The sequence below is a fragment of the Daktulosphaira vitifoliae genome, unplaced genomic scaffold, assembly GCF_025091365.1.
Source record: "Daktulosphaira vitifoliae isolate Bord-2020 unplaced genomic scaffold, ASM2509136v1 Scaffold_3, whole genome shotgun sequence".
NCBI classification, from domain to species: domain Eukaryota; kingdom Metazoa; phylum Arthropoda; class Insecta; order Hemiptera; family Phylloxeridae; genus Daktulosphaira; species Daktulosphaira vitifoliae.
The window spans coordinates 26120270-26140192 of record NW_026099574.1 but is presented as its reverse complement, the minus strand read 5'-3'; the positions used below and the strand labels follow the sequence as shown (position 1 = coordinate 26140192).

The 19923-nt window shown below is 23.6% G+C and overlaps 1 protein-coding gene across 5 annotated transcripts; it reads left to right on the top strand.

Annotated features, from left to right (window-relative positions):
* The first annotated feature begins 38 nt into the window (after nt 1-38).
* LOC126900554 (equilibrative nucleoside transporter 1) lies at nt 39-10244 on the top strand. 5 transcript variants are annotated; one of them, XM_050676361.1, is made up of 10 exons: nt 39-176; nt 548-694; nt 6011-6176; nt 6552-6633; nt 6723-6862; nt 7393-7771; nt 7842-8019; nt 8079-8200; nt 9132-9334; nt 9637-10244. In XM_050676361.1, the coding sequence occupies exons 2-10, from the start codon at nt 568-570 to the stop codon at nt 9761-9763; spliced, it is 1524 nt and encodes a 507-aa protein (XP_050532318.1). In that variant the 5' UTR covers nt 39-176; nt 548-567; the 3' UTR covers nt 9764-10244. The 5 variants fall into 5 exon arrangements, with proteins under 5 accessions (XP_050532318.1, XP_050532319.1, XP_050532317.1 ...); XM_050676362.1 differs by lacking the exon at nt 39-176 and adding an exon at nt 205-360; XM_050676360.1 differs by lacking the exon at nt 39-176 and adding an exon at nt 206-469.
* Nucleotides 10245-19923: the final 9679 nt, after the last annotated feature.

The window sequence follows — 19923 nt, the reverse complement described above, 5'->3', positions numbered from 1 at the left end:
ACCTAATAAACTTGTCATATCATTGTTATTACTAATTTATTAATTTTTAACATGATCGAACAAGAGATAATCTTCTTATAAATTTAAATTTTCTTTTGAAATGTAAACACTTAAAGATACCGGTTAGAATTGATAAAAATGGTTTATCAGATAGCCGTATTCATGCAAACCACAAGGTACTAACAGTATTCTTTTTTTTTAAGGAATTTTAACCTCTTAAGTTAATGCAAACATTATGTACATTTCTATAGTCCGGTCTCCCACTCTTATGTTAAGATTTGAAATTTTGTTACATAAATTATTTTAGTTTCAAAGTTCGTCTGCTAAAAGAATTGTTATTGTAATTAGTTGTTGCTAAGAGTTGAGTTTATTTTAGATAAAGTCATTTTAAATGAGTTGATATTTACGTTGTGTCAATTTTACAATTTTTAATCATTTTTATTTAAAATTAAAAATTGATCATTTTTTGGTAAAATATTATAATTTAGTAAATTTTTGAAAAAAATATTTCAATAATATTTATATTAATTTACTCTATTTTTTTAAGTTGAATAAGAAACTTAAAATATGAGTTTAAGAACTAGTAACAGTGATCCGAGGTCAAAAACTTTACCAGAAGAACACTTATTATTACACGAAAATATCAGTAAAAATGGAAGTACGTTGCCAACCAAATCTACAGCTAATTCTAAAGGTAAAATAAATGGGACTGTTAATTATAATTCACTATGAGTACTACACTAGTGTAGTAACTCAAAATATACCATATTAATATGTGAAAAAATTTTTCATTTTCTGTTATTGATAAACATTAATTAGTATTTTGCATTTAATTTTGTAACTGTGACATAATACAAAATGGCATTAATTAGGAATTGTGATTTTTACCATAAGAAAACTGGTTTTAATTAGAGTACTCACAGTACGATATATGCTTATATTCTAATCTTTTAAATATCCATATAATAGAAAACGCTGAAGTAAAAAAATCTAGTTATATAATTTAATTAGTGTAAATATGTAATATTAGATTACTAATTTAATTCAATCATTATATTATAATATTTGTACTAATTTCTTATTGTATTTATATTCATCATTTTTTTTTTAAATTACTTGGAATAATTATATGGAATACCTTATAGAATTATAAACTAAATACAATTTTATAATCATTAACAGATCTCATATGTTCATGTTGTAAAAACACAAAATATGCACTAAAAATAAAATATTATGCTTTAAGATAAGTATCAAAAAATTTCAAAAATTTGTACTTAAACTACCAAATAGGCAAAAAAATTCTAAAATATGCATCATAAAAAAATCATAACTTAAAAAATAGTAAGAAATATGTATCAATATTTTTATGGTAGTGATAATGCAATAACATTATTTTTATTTTATATTTTATGTATCCCATGCAGTCATACCCAATTAAAAATAAATTAAAAATACTAATAATTTGTAAATATTTTCAAAAATAAAAATAAAAAAGTGTAAGAGCATATAATTATATTATATTTTTTCTATATTCTGTCAGAAAATGATTTTACTTTATTTATAGAATATAATATTTGCTAATAAATAAAACGAAAATGAGTTTGTAATAATATTAAATATTAACTTTTTGGATATTTGTTTGTCTTATATCCAAATTCTTTCTATTCCTAGATATTGATTTTATTCTATAATGTTATATGTGCTCATTCAAGCAATAATTATTATGAAAAAACTTTAAACTTCTAATAAGAATAGAATAATTGAAGATTTGTTGGGGATATTAAAGTATGTTAGAAAAAAAAAATTCAGAAGATGCAGAACACTGAATAGAGCTTATAGAAATCAGTATATGTAGCTCAACCTGTTGGTGACATTAAGTTCTGTCAATTTACATAAGAAAATGATTTTGAAATGATTGTAACATACACTGATATCCCTGATGGTTTTTTAATTTTAAGCATAAATATATATTCACTGTTACTACTATTACTAAAATAATAATCAAGGCTTTAATAATTTAACACTTATTCAAAACTGTACTTAATAATAAAGATTTGTTTAAATAAAGTCTTTAAGTGTTAATTAGTAACTAATTAAATTTTGGATTACTCCATTATCATAGGCAAAATTTATTTAATGTTTTGAACTTAATTTCATTCTTTAAAAATATTTCAGTATATATGTTTATATGCAATTTTCATCATTTTTAGGGACTAAACCTCCTCTAGAACTACTCAGATTGCGTTATGTCCATCATTAGGTTCATTAAAAAAAAAATCACTTTATCTAGTTAAATGTTAGCTGGTTAAAGTAAGAAATTTAATTTTTCCTGGTTTGGCTATTATTGACATTAGCTAAACTTTAGCCACATATTGTGTAAATTGGCCAATTACTGATTTATGTTTTAATTAATTAATCAAAGTGGCTCAAAGAAATAACATTAAGTATTAATAAATATTATTTTGGATTAATAAAGATACAGATTTGCATGTAGATAACACTAAGCTCTTAACTGTGAAATCTTTGATCTTTGTCTTAATATTTATAAGGTGCAACAACGTACTAAGGAATTAAACATTTTAGCAAGCACAATACTTCTACTTGATAAAACAAAACATTTTTTGCAAATTTGTAAATATACAATTAAAATTCCAATTTTTTTTTTTTTTTTTTTGTAAAAAATTTAATTAAATATTTTAAGATTTTGATTTATTTCTTAAGAATNCCAATTTTTTTTTTTTTTTTTTTTGTAAAAAATTTAATTAAATATTTTAAGATTTTGATTTATTTCTTAAGAATCAAATTAAATTTTAAGTAAAAATTATTATTTTCAATTAAATATTAAAATTATGAGATGAATTCCAAAAGACTTACTTATTCACACTCAATTACACTGTTGAAAAAACTTATTTCTAAATAAATTGAGAACAAATAGATGTGTGTAAAACATTATCAACCAAGTATAAAGATATTTATCGTGAATTTTTTAAGATGATACTAAAATGGCAATCATAGGCTATTTGTGTTACATGAATAGCTTTGCTTTGCACACTCATCTTATTTATTATAATTATCAAATTATTAAAATTAAAAAGAGCTTATCTTTTTTTTATTAATACATAATGAAAAAACTAAACAAATATCTATTTTATAAAATTGTGCAATTTTATACGTGCTTTTTATGATTATTTTACTATTTTAAAATTTAATATGAATAAACACATTTTTCTTAGTGTAATAAAATAGAATTTCCTTTTTTTATAAATGACAGTGCACATTTTGTATAAATTACATAATATGTAATCCAAACTTATAAAATTATGTTATAACTAACTAATTTTATTATTATAATATATAGAATGTAAATCATTTGTTGATTTTTTTAACTCTGAAAATTTGGAAGTTTTGCTGAGTTACTTAATGAAAATTACCCAAAACTACAAAAAATTCTCATAAAATTCCTTACTAAACTTACAACTAACAAACTAAGGGGGGAGTAGTGTATCCAGAAATTTTTAATTGAGGAAGGCTAATATTGTAAACGTTTAAGATGACTTTTTGGCAAATTTCGTGTAAAATGTAGGTTTAACACAGCTGAAGTATGAACCCTTTTGAATATTTTGCTTTAGATTACTCAATTTTTTTCTTAATGTTTTCATTTTATCTATTATATTATCACTGGATAAATCAAAATCAAATTTTTAACATTTTATTTTACACACTCTAAATTTTTGTTTTCAATTTTTATTTAAATATATCGTAAGTTATAGTAAATTTATTTATTAGAATATTTATTAGATAAGCTAAAATTCCTAATAAAATTTAATATAGTTAACTTAATTGGTAAAGTTTTAAATCTATAAATAATCTCTTTAGTATTTATATTAAACTTATTCATATCTGAAAAATTTAGGGTAGTTTTTTAAAAAGTAAATAATATAATACATTTTTACAATATAAATAAATTAACTTCCATTAGCATCTTTATATTTCTAAAAATTTGAAATTCTTAATTTTATTATAAAATAATCTTAGTGAAATTTTAATTGTATTTATGAAGTCTTGTTAACATTGAGGTTAATAGATGTGTGATATGCATTTCTAATGTGTTCATTGAATGTTTTCATTATGTCAATACTACCATTACATAACAAAAAAAAAACAGTTTTGAATTGAGTTTCTCACTCATAATTATTGTCACTGTTGACACAGTTTAAAATGTTGCAGGAAGTTCTATTTTGTTTATTTGTTTTTATTTTTAGTTAACTATTAAATTACAATATTTATTTAATCATAGGCAATAATTAAACACTGTGTCAGTAGTCAGTATTAGTATTACACTTTAAATTTAGATTAATCATATAATTTATAATAAGATAATAGTAATTTAAATTAGTTTATACAATAAATAATTGTATTGAGGTTTGTAGATATTATTAAAAAAATATATATGAATAAAACAGGTTTAACTGGCAACATTTGTTACAATTACAATTTCACTATAATTGTTTTTTTGTATATTTTAATATTTTTAGATTACATTACCCTTATATTTTTATTTTTAATAATAAAAAATAATATTTTAAAGTTTTTAATTTTAGAATAAATAATAATTAAGTTAAAAACATTTTAATATATAGAGTATATGTACTAAAATGTTTGTGATTCAAAAAGTAACTTATTTTAAAGTTCTCATCAAACCATCAAAACAAAGAAAAGAGTTTAAAATTAAAGAAAAAATAATGTATTTTTAATTTATTTCTTATTTGAGACAAATAATAAAAATATGCTTTTAATACAGTTTATAACTATAAAAATTATTTTTTTAAAAGTAACAAAATGTTTATGCATCCTGTATGTGTATGTATACACATATAAATAAGTTAAATATTGTGTATTAAATTTTGTAACATTTTAAAATTTTAAATACGTCAATTTAGTTATATATTATTGAAATCAAACATTTTTAGAAAAATATTTTAAAAGAGAATTATTTTTGATTTATTCAAGATTGATATTTCCGATTATTTTACCAACATAAATACAATTTGCCAAACTGTTTATTTAATGTAATTTAAAAATGTGAAGTTTTTATTTATAAGATTCATATTTGATAATGAGCTTCTTCATTTTTTTATTTTACGTTGTAACACTTGTTAAAGTAATTAATGTGAATTGAAACTTAAAATGTTTTCTGGACTAATGTCATTCACAATGGATTTATTTTGTTTCAATTTAAAAATAATTCAAATTTCTTTGTTTTAAACATTATTATAATCGAAAATTAATTTTATAGTTTTGCTAGAACTACTCTTTAAGTTGAAATAATGATTATTACATAAAATAAATAAATCTGATTAAATTGTAATTGTATAGTAAATGAACGAATCTTTAGTTACTTAATTGGACTATAATAGAATTTATTTGTTTTCAATTAATCTATTACATTATAAAATAAATTCAACACACAATTAATTATTCTGTTTTTTCTCTGCCCCATCCCACATTTCCATGCTTCAATTATATTATTTTTATTGTTGCCTTCTTTAAAAATCTTTTGTATGTACTAATTTATCCATCCCACCATTTTGTCAATTATTTAACCTTTCTTTTCATTAAACAATCTCTATCTTATTTATTATTGTACATTGTTATTCAATAGATGTTTATCAGCTCTATGACTTCATTAAAAAACAGAATTGTTTTAGAATAATGCATATGTATAATTTTTTTGTACAAAATAGTTACTGGTAAATATCATGTGATTATAATTTTTATGATATTAAATTATTCTACTTGGAAGTTTTCTTTAAGTATTAGAAACTGAAACATGTTTAAATATAGTTTTTTAAATTTCAAAAATTAGTATATTTTAATGTAATTAAAATTCATATAATTAAATAATTATATTATATGTGCATACTACTACAAAGATTATTATGTTCATAACTTGTTACTTATAATGTTAAATTATGTTATTATAATTTATGTCATTTTTAATGTTTAGTGGGACAACCCTTTAAACATAATTCATTTACAAGTGTTGCAACTGAACCTTTGCCAGTTCGTTTAACTCCAGCTTGGGAAGAAAATAATTTACCCAACGACGAACTTAATTTTAAAAGTTTTAACATGGCTGAAGCTGAATTAGAGACTGATCCACCAAAAGATAGGTAAGTTATTTAAAGTAATTCATAAAAATCTAAATATATGAAAATTTTTAATTAAATTTTATAATAATTTTTAAAAATATACCAAAAATTAAAAATCAATTTTACAATTAAGAGTTTTATAGCAATGTTGAAATTTAAGCTGAATGAATTTTATAAAAAAAAATGATTGAATACATTTTATTGAATTTAAATCTCCTAAAAATTTTGTTCATATTTTGAATGGTTGCTTTTTGTATAATTTTGCACTGCATAATTTTAAAAGAGTTTGATTAAACTTTTATTATTATTTATTAAAATAATTTCAGTTATTACTCTTAAAAATAATAAAGCATTATTTTTTTGCCTATTTATATATGTGCATTATTGTATTTTTAGATGGAACATAGTATATTTGATTTTAGTTCTTCATGGTATTGGAATTTTAATGCCTTGGAATATGTTCATTAATGCTAAAAGTGTTAGTAAATTCAATACATTATTAAATTACTATTTCAATATGTAATCATATATAGTTAAATTTACTACTTAAAGCTTAAAATTTTTCAGTATTTTGTTGATTATAAACTAGGAGAAGAATATCTCAATGGAAAGTTTCATTATGCAGCTATTTTCATGTCATATTTAACTATTTCTGCACAACTTCCCAATTTATTATTTAACTGGTTAAATATATTTTGTCCAATAGGGTATGTTCTAATTAATTTATTAGTATAATATTTATAACATTTGTTTTAGTTTATAGTATTTAATGATTCATTTTTTCAGTTAGTGTTTTATCAAAGCTAAAACATTATAAAAATTGTGTTGAACATTTTAACGATTATTTATTTCTATAAACTGTGCTATATAAGTCACTTTAAATAGAATAATTTACATAATTATATTAACATCAGCACCGGCTCGGGTTGGAAAGGCTGTAAGGACAGTTGCTCCAGTCATCGGGGCTCTGAAATTATAATATTACTGAACTTTGCAAATTTTATTTACTAAAATTTAAACATGTATTACAGTGTTATAAAATTTCTATTCATTTTGTATAGGAATAAATAATTTAAAAAATACAGTACTTATATTTATTTTATTAGAATTAAATTTTTGAGTATTTAAATATTAATGTGTTAAAGTAATCAGTGATGTGTCCAGGAAAATCCCCCTATATTAAATTTTTAGACATTAATTATTATTTAATAATAAGAATTATTTAAAAAAATTTCAGGGGAAAATTAACAACACGCATAGTATGGTCTATACTCACAGAAGTTTTATGTTTTGTCTTTACAGTTGCTTTAGTAATGATTAATACTGCTCATATCCCAAATATATTTTTCTGGGTAACACTTGGATGTATAATACTTCTTAATACGGCAAATGGTATTTACAACAATTCTGTATTTGGTATGGCAGCTAAATTACCCCAAAAATATATTGGCGCAGTTGTTCTTGGAACAAATTTAAGTGGTACACTTACTTCATTAGCTGATATAGCTTCCCTTACAGTTGCTCCAAATCCAAAAACAGCTGCTATTTATTATTTTACTACAGCTTTATTTATATTACTAGCTTGTTTTGATACATATTTCGCCTTGCCACTTAATGTAAGATAACTTTTATTATTATTATTTGTGAGAATAAATTTTACTGTGTCTTTCTCTCATTTATTTCCAGAGATTTTATAAATATCATGAACTTATTTATCAACGACAAATCAATAATAAAGAGTCTAAACAAAATAAGAATGAAAGTGTTCCGTACTGGCAGATTTTCAAAAAATCATTGCCACAACAGTTCAATATATTTTTTGTATTTTTTATCACATTGTCAATATTTCCAGCTATTCATTCAGGTATGATATTTCTATTTAAATTTTCAATAGTTATTAATTTTAAATTATTTTAATTTCAGATATCAAAAAGTCTGATAAAAATTTCTTTATTTCGGATAAATATTACGTCAGTATTATGTGTTTTTTGACATTTAATGTAACGGCACTTGTTGGATCATATCTTTCTACATTATTTTCATGGGTAAGAGATATTAACTAGTTTTTTTATTATTTGATTGTTTCTTTACAAACTTTCCTGGTAAACATATTATATAAAATAAAGATTTCTATAGTATAAGGCAATGCCTAAATTAAAATCTTTAAAAAAAATTAATTACTAAAAGCCTTCCCATTTGTTTTTTTTCTTCTTTCAAATATGTTATTGCTCATTTATAATTTAACATAAACAAATTAGTAGTAAACAAACTAAAACGAAAATTGTAAACAGCCCTTGGAAACATTTTACATTTAAAAGACGAGTTGTCAGGATATTTTTTAAATTTTAGTATATAATATAAATTTTAATTTAACATATGTTTAAAGTTTAGTATATTTCTGGGATACTTTTAAGTTGAAAAAGTTAACTTTTCGTGCAAAAGTTGATATTTTGAATCTTTTCTGTGGACAGGTCAAGGGTCAAATTTTCATAAAATTTATACCAAATAATAAAAAAATTAATTGGATTAATCCATTAAACTAACACCTTGGTAACTTTCTAATAACTTGATTTCAATGAATTAAAATATAATAATAATTAACTTGCTTCTTTGATTGTATGTCTTTATAAACAAATAAAGTGAGAAATATTACAAATATTTTTTTTAAATTTAAGATGAAAATTAAAAATATTGGACCGATTGATCATTTAAATATTTGATTTAAGATTTAATCTAGATGCTTTTTTTTTTTTTTTGTTTACATTAAAAAAAAAACAGTTACTATCTTCATATCCAGAATTTAGAATTTTACACATAAAAATAAAAATTATTTAAATTAAAAGTTTAATAAATCATTAATCATTAAATAATTTAACTGGTGACATATTTAAGCTATATGATTTATTAATTTTGTATTATACGTTAGATTTTAATTTATTTTATTTTATTAATGTAATAAACTGATATATTTTTCAGCCAAAACCAAAATGGTTATATGTTCCAATATTTTTAAGAGCTCTGCTTATTCCATTATTTTTAGTTTGCAACTATCATCCAAGAGAAATCATAAGGGTTACACCAGTAATAATAAATAATGAATATGTTTTTTGGGCTTTGGGAGGAATACTTGGATTATCTAGTGGTTATTTCAGTTCTGTTGCAATGATGTATGCTCCAAGGTAAACTATATTTGTAAAATACTATCATTATATAATATAATACTGTTTTTAGAACAGAAATATTGAACTAGTGAACTTATATACCACTATATATATACAGTCATTAAGGTTCAGTCACATTAGACACTATTAGCACTTATTAGTTACTCTAGAGTTTAATGGCCACTGTGACTATATAATCTATGATAAAATTTAATTTTTTATTATTAAGATGACTAAACAGAATTTTAGAGTTACGTTAATCTATAATTTTGTGCATGAATAAAATAATAATTGTGTGTGTAAATTTATGTATGTTTCAGTTGTGTTGAACCTAAATATAGTGGTGTTGCTGGTATGTTTGGAGCTGCAATGATAATAACTGGTATTTGTTGTGGTTTGATTTGTGGAAATTACTATTCTTTATTAATTACAAAAATTAAATGGTAAAAGTACAAAATTATTATATTTTTAATAATCAAGTTTTTTGATTAACATGTACAATATAATCTTAGTCTATCACTATATAGTTAATTATATTATAAATATTAAAACATGTATGTATTTTAACATGATATTTATGTGTACTTATCTTAGGCTAAAACAAAATTATATTTGACCACTAGATATAAAGGTATGAATTAATATGCGTCTGTTGAAGTCTATAATTTGTATTATTATAGCATTAGGTTTCTAATTAAAATTTGAACTGCTAAGTTATCTTCCAATTGATAACTGTTTTTAAAGACTTGTTAAAAAATTATTTAGTTTTTATGTATGTATATATACTGAATATTCATTATAATAACAATTATGTTTAAGATAAATTTTATATAATTTATCTTAATTTAATTTATATTGTTGTTATATATATATATATATAGTTTAAGCCATAACAGATATTAAATAAAATACTAAAATATTCAAAACATTTAAATTTCTAATTTATATATGACTTGTTTATACTGTATCTAGTTATCCTTTTGCTAGTATGTTACTAGTGTAGATTTTAAATTCTTGTAAACATTTTAATGAATAAACATATTTTTTATAATCTTGCGAGTCAAAATTTATTTTTATTTTCCATTATTATTATTAAAATTTAAAATAATAGTTCTTATATAAAGAATTTAAGAAAATGAGTATTTTTGTTTAAAATATTTTTTTATATATTAAAAAAATTAACATTTTTAATTGCTTTTAACTAAAATTTATTAATTACTTTGAGTTTTTTAATAAATAAACAGTAAAAAAGGATTATGAAATCATAAAATATATAAATAATTATCTAATTATAATTAGTACTTAAAAATAATTGATTAATTATAGTTATTGTTAATTTATTTTATTTTTTCTTCTTTTTCCTCACCTTAATCCCAACTACTTGGGTTCAGCCACCTTAATCCTAAACTTGACACAATCTCCCACATCATCTACACTCACATCAGCTGACCTTATATCTCATCCAATTATATCTCCATCTCTATCTGATACCTCTCTCCTCATAACATGATCATATCATCTAAGTCTATTTTCTCTCATCTTATCTACGATTGACTTTACACCTATATTCCCTATTATATTTTCGTTCCTTATCCTATTTTCTCTAATTATTCATCTAAGCATTCTCATCTCTGCTTTACTTTCTTGTCAACAACCCAACACTCAGAACCATGTATCATAGCTGGTTTCACTAGTCTTATATAACTTGCCTTTCTCCCTCATTGAAATTCTCTTTTTGAAGAATTCTGAATTTTAAGTTATTTTAGAATTTAATAATGAAATGCATGATTTGTGAAAATTTATTACAAACTTTTTTTTTTATGATATTTACAGCGTGATCAATTTATCATATACCATTCGATTATTACTCAGAATATAAATATAATTTTGAAAAAAAAAAATTTTAGTTGTATATTTCTTGATTTATTAACTATTAATTACTATTTAGGAACATTCCTTATAACATATAGAAGTGTTAACTTTATTTTTTTAAATGGTAAGATACATAATTAATATATATTGAGGAAAAAAGAAACTGTATTCAATAAAATAAATTCTAAGGACTGTAAAATAATGAATATATTCAGGAGTGTTACAGGGCATCAAAAATAGATTAATACGTCATTATTTAAAAGCAAATTAATATGGTTATTCATTTTACATAGTATGATTAGCCAAACCATCTATAGCAAAGACTAGTATAATTTTTCTATGTTATGCTTTTTTTCATATGTCAAAATACGCTACGGGGATTGTTACGAACTAATAATATATATATATATATTTATTTATTTATTCATATATTACACTTCTAAATCATAAAACTTTTAATCAGAATATAAATAATGAAATGGGAGATCATGTAGCTTTTGGAATAATCCATTAATTTTTTTTAATTAAACACTATCTACAGATTTGCATCAAAGCGTTTTTTATGATAGTTATTTTAATCACTGTCACATATCATCTATACTGGACCTAACTATGCTACGACCATGACAAAATAGATCTATTTTGTCATGGCCACGACTTCACTGAGCTGGGTTTTTTTTTATACCTATAACTAATGGTATATTTAAAGTCAAACCCCCACCACAAGCAACCACGTTCCACTACTGATAACTGTTATTGTTTCTTTCAAAATAACAGTTAGTTATTTTCTTTAAAAAATTGTTATCTTTGTATAAAACTCAGAATAACAGTGATAAAACTGTTTTATATGTTAAAAGACTGTTAATAAAATAAAGCAAATATTTAGTCTATAAATGACTAACATTAAATATTTATAAGCAATTTAAATTTAAATATAGAATTACTCATAGTTTAAGGTTTGTCATAAATAATGATTCTTTGGAAATTGAATTTTAAGGAAAAAATAAAGCGATTTTGATTGATAAATGTGAAATAACATTTATTTTATGATTTCTATATCCATTTATGTTAGTTAATCGGTATAAACACTGTATATATACATTCGATTATGTGTATTATTTCTTGGTAATATCTTTGACAAATTTTATACTGACTAAATATGAATTTATACTTATTTTTTAGTAAACTCTTATTTCTTGCTACATTGTGCATTACAATGTTACACTGAAAGTTATAATTTCTAACTATTGTGTTGTAAACAGTATACATTTATTTAAACTTTACCACGTTTTATGTATGTTGTGAAACAAGCGTTACACAGTTATTAATTATTTAGTAGGTTTTACATGGAGTGTTTACTTCCAATGATTGAAGATCTTCATTTGCCTAAGAGGTTGCTCAAGTTTGATATAAAAGAGCAAAAAAAAAATATCAAAATCAAACAAAAAATAGAAAATATTTTTAAATTGAAACTTATTGGAATGCATAACCGATCAAATTTTTATTAATTATACTATATATATAATTTCAAATAAAATGTAAAAAGAAAATTTAAAACTTCTATCAAACATAACAGACAATTGTGCTAAAAAGGGAATACCTTTAATGTAGTAAAAATGGCGCTTGAATAATTTGTACCAATAATTGACTTAGCCGATATAATAAATAACGTATGTCTTAATTTATTTACAATACTAATAAGCGATAAATAACCCAACCGGACTGTCTATTAATAGCAATAATTTGATTAAATTTGAACCACAAATTCAAATAACACAAACAAACTGAAAAGTTAAATATTATTTTTAACTTTTTAGTTCGATATGCTTTAAAAGAGTGTTTTTCAGTTTTTTTTAACTATATTTATTTTTCGCTTTTTAGTTTTTATGACATTGCTGTTACAGTCACGGAGTGTTTATTGTCAATTGTCACTATCAATAGATATAATTTCTGTATGCGCCCAGTTAGTGTGTTTATATACTCACAACAATGTGTCTTATTACCATTGATAATAATACCTGCGAATATCGTCATAAAGAACCAATTAGCTATATGTTTATTAACTCGACAAAATTTTAATCTTTAAATGTTTATATCTAATAATTGACAATAAAAATTTGTCAATGTATATATAATATTGATGATACGCACGCATGTACGGCTACGAAAACCAAAAATAAAACTATACAGGAATAGTGTTGCCGGCGTTTGGTGAGCGGGATGGGGTGAATGCGTTAGGACAGTCTAGTCTCAAGGCCATAGACGACGGGATACGCGAGAATAATAACACGTGGCGCGTGGAGAGTTACAAACAAACTTACATACATACATGTGAAACTAATATAAGCGTGTTAAAAACGGCGACAAATTCAATAAATGTAAGTTAATAAGAAAACTGGCAACGTGTTATATTCATAAGCGTTAAGAATTATTTCAACGCTCTATCCCTTCTAAGAATACAGACTTATGAAAGCAACGTTGTCAGTTTGTTTATGAACTTACTCTCACGGGACACGAAAGAACGCTAATGAGTAACTATTGGTAAAGTAAGGATTCCTTCCAATTTACTATTTGACCACCGAGTTACGTTCTCTCGTACAATATATTCATAGTCACATTTATGCAGAGGTGTTGTGGAGCGTATACGCGGGTATACGGCGTATACCCACTTCTTTGTTTTTCTGTTATTGCGTATACTTATAAAATCATGAGTGATACGCGGGTATACGGCGTATATCCACTATTAGTTTTTTTATTAGTGCATATACGTATTTATAAAATAGTTAAAGAGTATAGACTAAAGAATAAAATAAAAAGTAATACGTGGGTATCGAATATAGGTACGTTTGTCATAAAACACAAATTTTGAATAACTATTATCAGTTTGTTTAATCTCTACAGTCATACCACATATAAACATATACCTGAAGTTATAAACATACAAATATGGCTCGAGACTATTATCATTTTAAAAATAGAATATAAATGTAAAACAAAAATAAATAAATAGGATAATGTTTATCATTTCACGACAATTTTATTGATAAAATTTAAAACATCGATCAGAAATTAACGATATAGCACATACTAAGTTGAAACTGAAATTTATTGGGTTAACCTATAGCTGTTGAAATTGGTAATTTGTATTTTTCCGTAATAAACCGTTTACCAACCAATCTAGTATTTAATATATTACCTATAATGAATTAAGATAGTACTAACATGTACCTATTCACGTTTATTTCATTTATGATTTAACGATTTGAAAACAATAATTGTAAGATTATTTTATTACTGCATAAAGTTTATTGTTTATTTATAAAAAATATAACAGTATCTAATAATACACATATCGATTATATGACTATGAAATTTAATTTATGTAAGAACTTAGAAGTGTCAGTAAAAATATTCGAGTAATAGTTTGGAAGGAGCTAGGCCGTATCTGGGAGGGTTAAGAGTTTTAGTTGCATTATGTAATAATTAGAAAATACATATTTTTAACACAGTTAAAACATCACAATATTTGTATTCCGTCTCCCAAAACTATGTTATAGTTAAGGCCTTTGAAAAGTAGTGTGGGGGTGAAATTCCCCACGTTTCCTCATTTAGGTTTTTAACTTATCTATTGATCAAATTACGACTATATCACTGTTGATAATGTGAAATATTGTATGTAGAAAATGTAAAGTGCAATGGGGGGTGTGGGGGGCGGAGCCCCCCACGTTATTCTCTATTCATTATATAGGCGTATACCCATAAACATTTTTAGGACTACACCACTGCATTTATGTCACTTCAATTTTGTATATTCAATTACTTCTATTTGTCGCTCTTACTACTTAGCTCGTTTGATATCAGTATTAATTTTCTCAAATTTCTGTCCATCGAATTCAAAATAATCAATGAATTTGTCACCAATTTATTATTTAGTTTTCAATTTAGTACTCTACAATTGTTTTCTTGTAGTATATTAGTTATCGGATTTTATCATTACACATTTTCGGTCGCATATTTCTACTTGTCTATGTATAAATATGTAAATAAGGTACGAAGTACCGGTCCAAAAATTGTTATCGATCAATCATTTACTTAATTAAATAGTTGTATATTTTATAAGCTATTTAAAATATTTAAATTAGTAATATTATAAGGGACGATGGGGGATCTTAAACATATTTAACTATTTATAAATTAGTACTACATTAATTATCAAAGCCAAAAAAAAATATTTTTAATATTATTATATTAGGAGAAATTTAGTGGTCAATAATAAATTAATCACTCTGTAAATCTATTTAAATAACATTGTAACGTCACAAATTCAAAATTCTCAATATATTCTAAGAAAACGAGTGTTTTATTCTTAATCGATAATTATGTATTAAATAAAGTTAAGCAAATATAAAATTTGTATTTATTTATCACAAGTAAATAAAAAAAAAAAATTAATTTTAGTATTAAAGATATTTACACATGGAAATAATAAACCCCCCTGTGCTAGGTTTTTTTTTAACTATATTTATTAAAATATTTGTTTTATACAAAGATAACAATTTTTTAAAGAAAATAACTAACTGTTATTGTGAAAGTAACAATAACATTTTGTAACAGTTATCAGTGGCGGCTCGTGGTGGGGGTTTGAATTATTATTATAAATTATTTATGTATCTTTAAATACAAATTATACTGTGTTGTATGTCTAAAAATTATTTAATTTGAAATTGTTTTTAAAATATTGTATATTTATGTTTGATATTATTTTTAACTATATTATAAATATTTAACTTGATGTTGTCATCCTGTTATCTAGCGATTTTCTACTATTTTTCAAAATTCACCCTACCAATTTTAAAAATCAACTACTAGATCTTATAAGCTTTATTTGCTTAATAAAAATTTAAATAGTATTTTAAATATATGGATTCTTTATATAAATTGCAAAATTGTAAAACTACTTAATATCATAAATAAACTAAATATTATTTATTTATAATTAAATAATTATTTTTCAAGGAGGTTTACATAACAAAAAACCACGATAAGTATTATTTGAACGGAGACTTGGGTAATGCTCATAATGTCTAGATAAAGGATATTTTGGTCGATTTCGTTTTAAAACCTAACAACACGACCTTGTCCAGTACATTTTATCTTAGTTCGTGCAGTAGGCAAATTGATTGTGATTAGTTAATTAATATTTTAAAACAATATTACGATAATATATAATAGATATATTATATTTAAAAAAAATAAATATTTTGATATTAATAAAATAGTTAATTAATTATTATATACTTAGCTCCGCCCCAGACCCGGAGCTCTATGAGCCTTACTCGCCTTCGGCGCATAAGCCTCTTCGGGCAGTCATCATAAGTAGGCCACTGATTCCGGTAGGGGTACGCCGGGCACGATAAGTGTTTTGCAGAAAAAATATTACATCAGAATCAGTGTAACAAAAATATTAAAAATGTTATTATTAAAATCAGAAAAATTCAAAAAGAGAATATAGTAAAATGTATTGGGTATAAGGTTGACGTTTGTTAATAAGGTATTCCCTTTAGGCCTATTTAAAAATTATTTTAGGAGGGTATTTAATATTTTTTACTTTGTTGAACATGTTATAGAATTTTTTTTGCTAAACATTAAAGTAATGATGAAAAAAAAGGACATTAGGTTCTTATTTATTAAAAGTTGCCTAAAAAAATATTGATAGTGCTGGTTCAAGGGGGTCCCATATCTCCCTTAAATACACCCCTGGTATACACAAAAATTATTAATATTCTAATTATAAAAATTGTGCTTATATTATAGAATAATTTAAAAAAAATTCAACAGGTTATTATACGTGGGACTATGTAAAAAATTTAATTTCGCTAAAAATATTGGTAACTGCGATTTAACGTTGGACAGCATAGTTGTCATAGATGAATCCTAATTTAAACGATAAACTCATAGACTCCATCATATATGAGAAAAAAAAGATTATTAATATTGTACTGTTCTGATAATGAAAGTACAAACTTAATAATTATAACCGTCTTCAAATTTATATATAACATATAATATTCCTCGATAAAATATAGTGCTATGTGCAAATGCAAAATAGTGTCCTAATAAAACTACGTATTACACCATATAATTAAGGTTCATAATAAACGTATGAGCAGAAATGAATCAATGAGCATATTAAAACCATGCGCGTGGACTTAAAAAAAAAAAAAAAGCTCGTAAAACGGTGAAAAATGAACGGATTGAATTGATTTTTTTATCATATCTCAGGAATGTCATTGGGTGGGTCTAATGAAAATTTCAAACCTTAAGTCATAAAACGCTGGCGTCAGCGAGCGTTTTTCTTGAAAACGGTCGAAATTTTAAAACGCTCGTGGGTGAGCGGCAAAAAATGTCCGTCCTTCGCCAATAATTTTCCTGGGGTCTGATGACCGAGTACTTTCGTTGAAAAAAAAAATTTTGAAAATCCGAGCGCGCTAAGTAACTTTTCCAGAAAAGCGTTTTTTTTCTTGTTCTATTATATAATAAGATAAAAAAAATAAACGTTATAAAGTAATATTTATTCGTCTGCACAAATGTGTAAATTAAGTAGAAAAAGTTCTATTTTATACACGTATGATTCAAATTTTGAATCCCCTTTCTGCCTGTGGGTAGATAAAGACTAAGATTTTCAAAAAATATATATTTAATATAAGGGAAATATCTAAGGTATTTATAAAATTATATTTTTTTGGATTCATCCATCTTTCAAAAAGTTGTGAAATTTCCATGTAAAAAAAGTTAAAATTTACAGATTTTTGAAATTTTCCTCATAATGAACGAGGAAATTTTTTTAAATTTTGAGAATAATGTCTTCAACTAAATACAATTTAAGATTTTTGACGTATCTTTAGACGAAATTGGTTCTGTAGGAGCTGAGAACTTGAGCTAATAGAAACAAAAAAAAAACGTATAGTAATTAAGTTAATACTTAATTATTAGCTTCGCATCAAAACTAAAAAGTAACATAAAATATTCATTGTATGAAGAAATTATAGATGTCAAGAACTTCAATTTTATATTATACATATATATAGATTTATGTTTCATATTGTAGTTCTAAACCGAAATTATTGATTATAATTTTTATTTACAAAATATTCTCTTAAAAAATTATAAAGATGGGATTTTGATATTTTATATGTTTACACCTCATTAATTAGAAGCCATTTTACAGATTTCATGAGTTGTTTTTAATATTTAGTGTTAGCTAGTGTCCAAGATTAAGCATTGGTGCAAACAAGGAAATATTTTTTCCTTATAATTTTATAAAATTGTAACTAAAGTTTTAGGTCAATAATTAACTAAACATCTCGACATTTGTAAAAAATAGTTCCATATTTGTGGGGTTACATATGTGTTTATGGGGGTTATAGTCATCATGCAAACTATCTGACCTTAAAAATTAGTTTATGTAACGTGATTCTTATACCCCAACATTTTTAATTCTGCAATACTAGTCCTCATTCATTTCCTTTAAATAATACATACTCCCCTTTAAGGCGATAGATCTATATTGTTCATTTATTATAATATTTTTATTTTAATAATTATTTTGTGGTAGCATCTTAAAAAAAAATACCGAATAAAACTGTTAAATTTTGACAAGGAGGGTGTAACCTTCACGTCATCATTTCAGTCCGTCCTGTTAGAACACTTAGATCACTCACTAATTTAGTTCCTATCCTAGTTTAGTCATGGTGTCTCATTACATTATATACAGGAAAACAAAATTTCTGAATATTTATATAAATTAATTCTTAGTATATTCTATTTATAAATTTTCTCAGAATTAAAATCTATCCAATAAAAAAACAATATTGTTCTTTAAAGATTTTATTTTATTCGAATAAAAGATTAGGAGAAAATGGAGCATAAAAAATTATTGTTCAAGCATTCTTTTAGAACATTTAGTTATCATTTTTTCTAGTCACAACGATTTTTTTTCACACGTGCTTAAATTAGTGATGGACATAATCGAGATATCTCGATTATGAAAATAATCGAGATATTTCGATTATTGAAATCATATCAATTATATAATCGAGATATTCTGATTTTTTAAATAATATTGATTATTCTATAATCGAGTGATTATTTCTAATGATTTCTCGTTTATTATAAAAACAATGATTTCTTGATCTTAAAATGTATATAATCGAATAAAAGTTATTTCGAATGATGTCCATGAAACGATGAAACGAGAGAATACTATTTTTAAGTTTTTATTTAGCATAAATTATAGTCAAATTATTATTAAATTGTTGACTTCGAGACTTCTTATTTTCAACTCGTTCAATCGCTACTCATGGCAACATCTTATCTGTCACATTTTTGGGAAGTATGTGACGATTAGAACAAAGTTTTGTCCTGAACTGGCTAAACTACTGAGTTCTGATTCTCTCACTAGTTGTGAATTTATGAAAAATCAATTAGGTGTTTTAATTATGATGGTCAAGCCGGCTATTGCTACCTTATCTTATGTTTTTATTTTTAAATTTGTTATCGGTTTTTTTTCGTCATTTCTACAGTCTAACTCGGTTATATAAATAAATACAGACAATGCGATGTATGTTTATAAATGAGACAATATACATATTTATTATTTTTATTAAAAATAATACTTTTATTCATAGTTGCGTTTATAACAATAAATTTAATAATTTATAACAATAAACATTGCT

What these genes read in the sequence shown, in the direction of transcription:
- LOC126900554 (XM_050676361.1), top strand. Translation starts at nt 568, where the DNA reads ATGAGTTTAAGAACTAGTAACAGTGATCCGAGGTCAAAAACTTTACCA. An exon ending in ATCTACAGCTAATTCTAAAG is followed by an intron (nt 695 to 6,010) that starts GTAAAATAAATG and finishes TTTAATGTTTAG; the next exon opens with TGGGACAACCCTTTAAACAT. An exon ending in TGTTCATTAATGCTAAAAGT is followed by an intron (nt 6,634 to 6,722) that starts GTTAGTAAATTC and finishes AAAATTTTTCAG; the next exon opens with TATTTTGTTGATTATAAACT.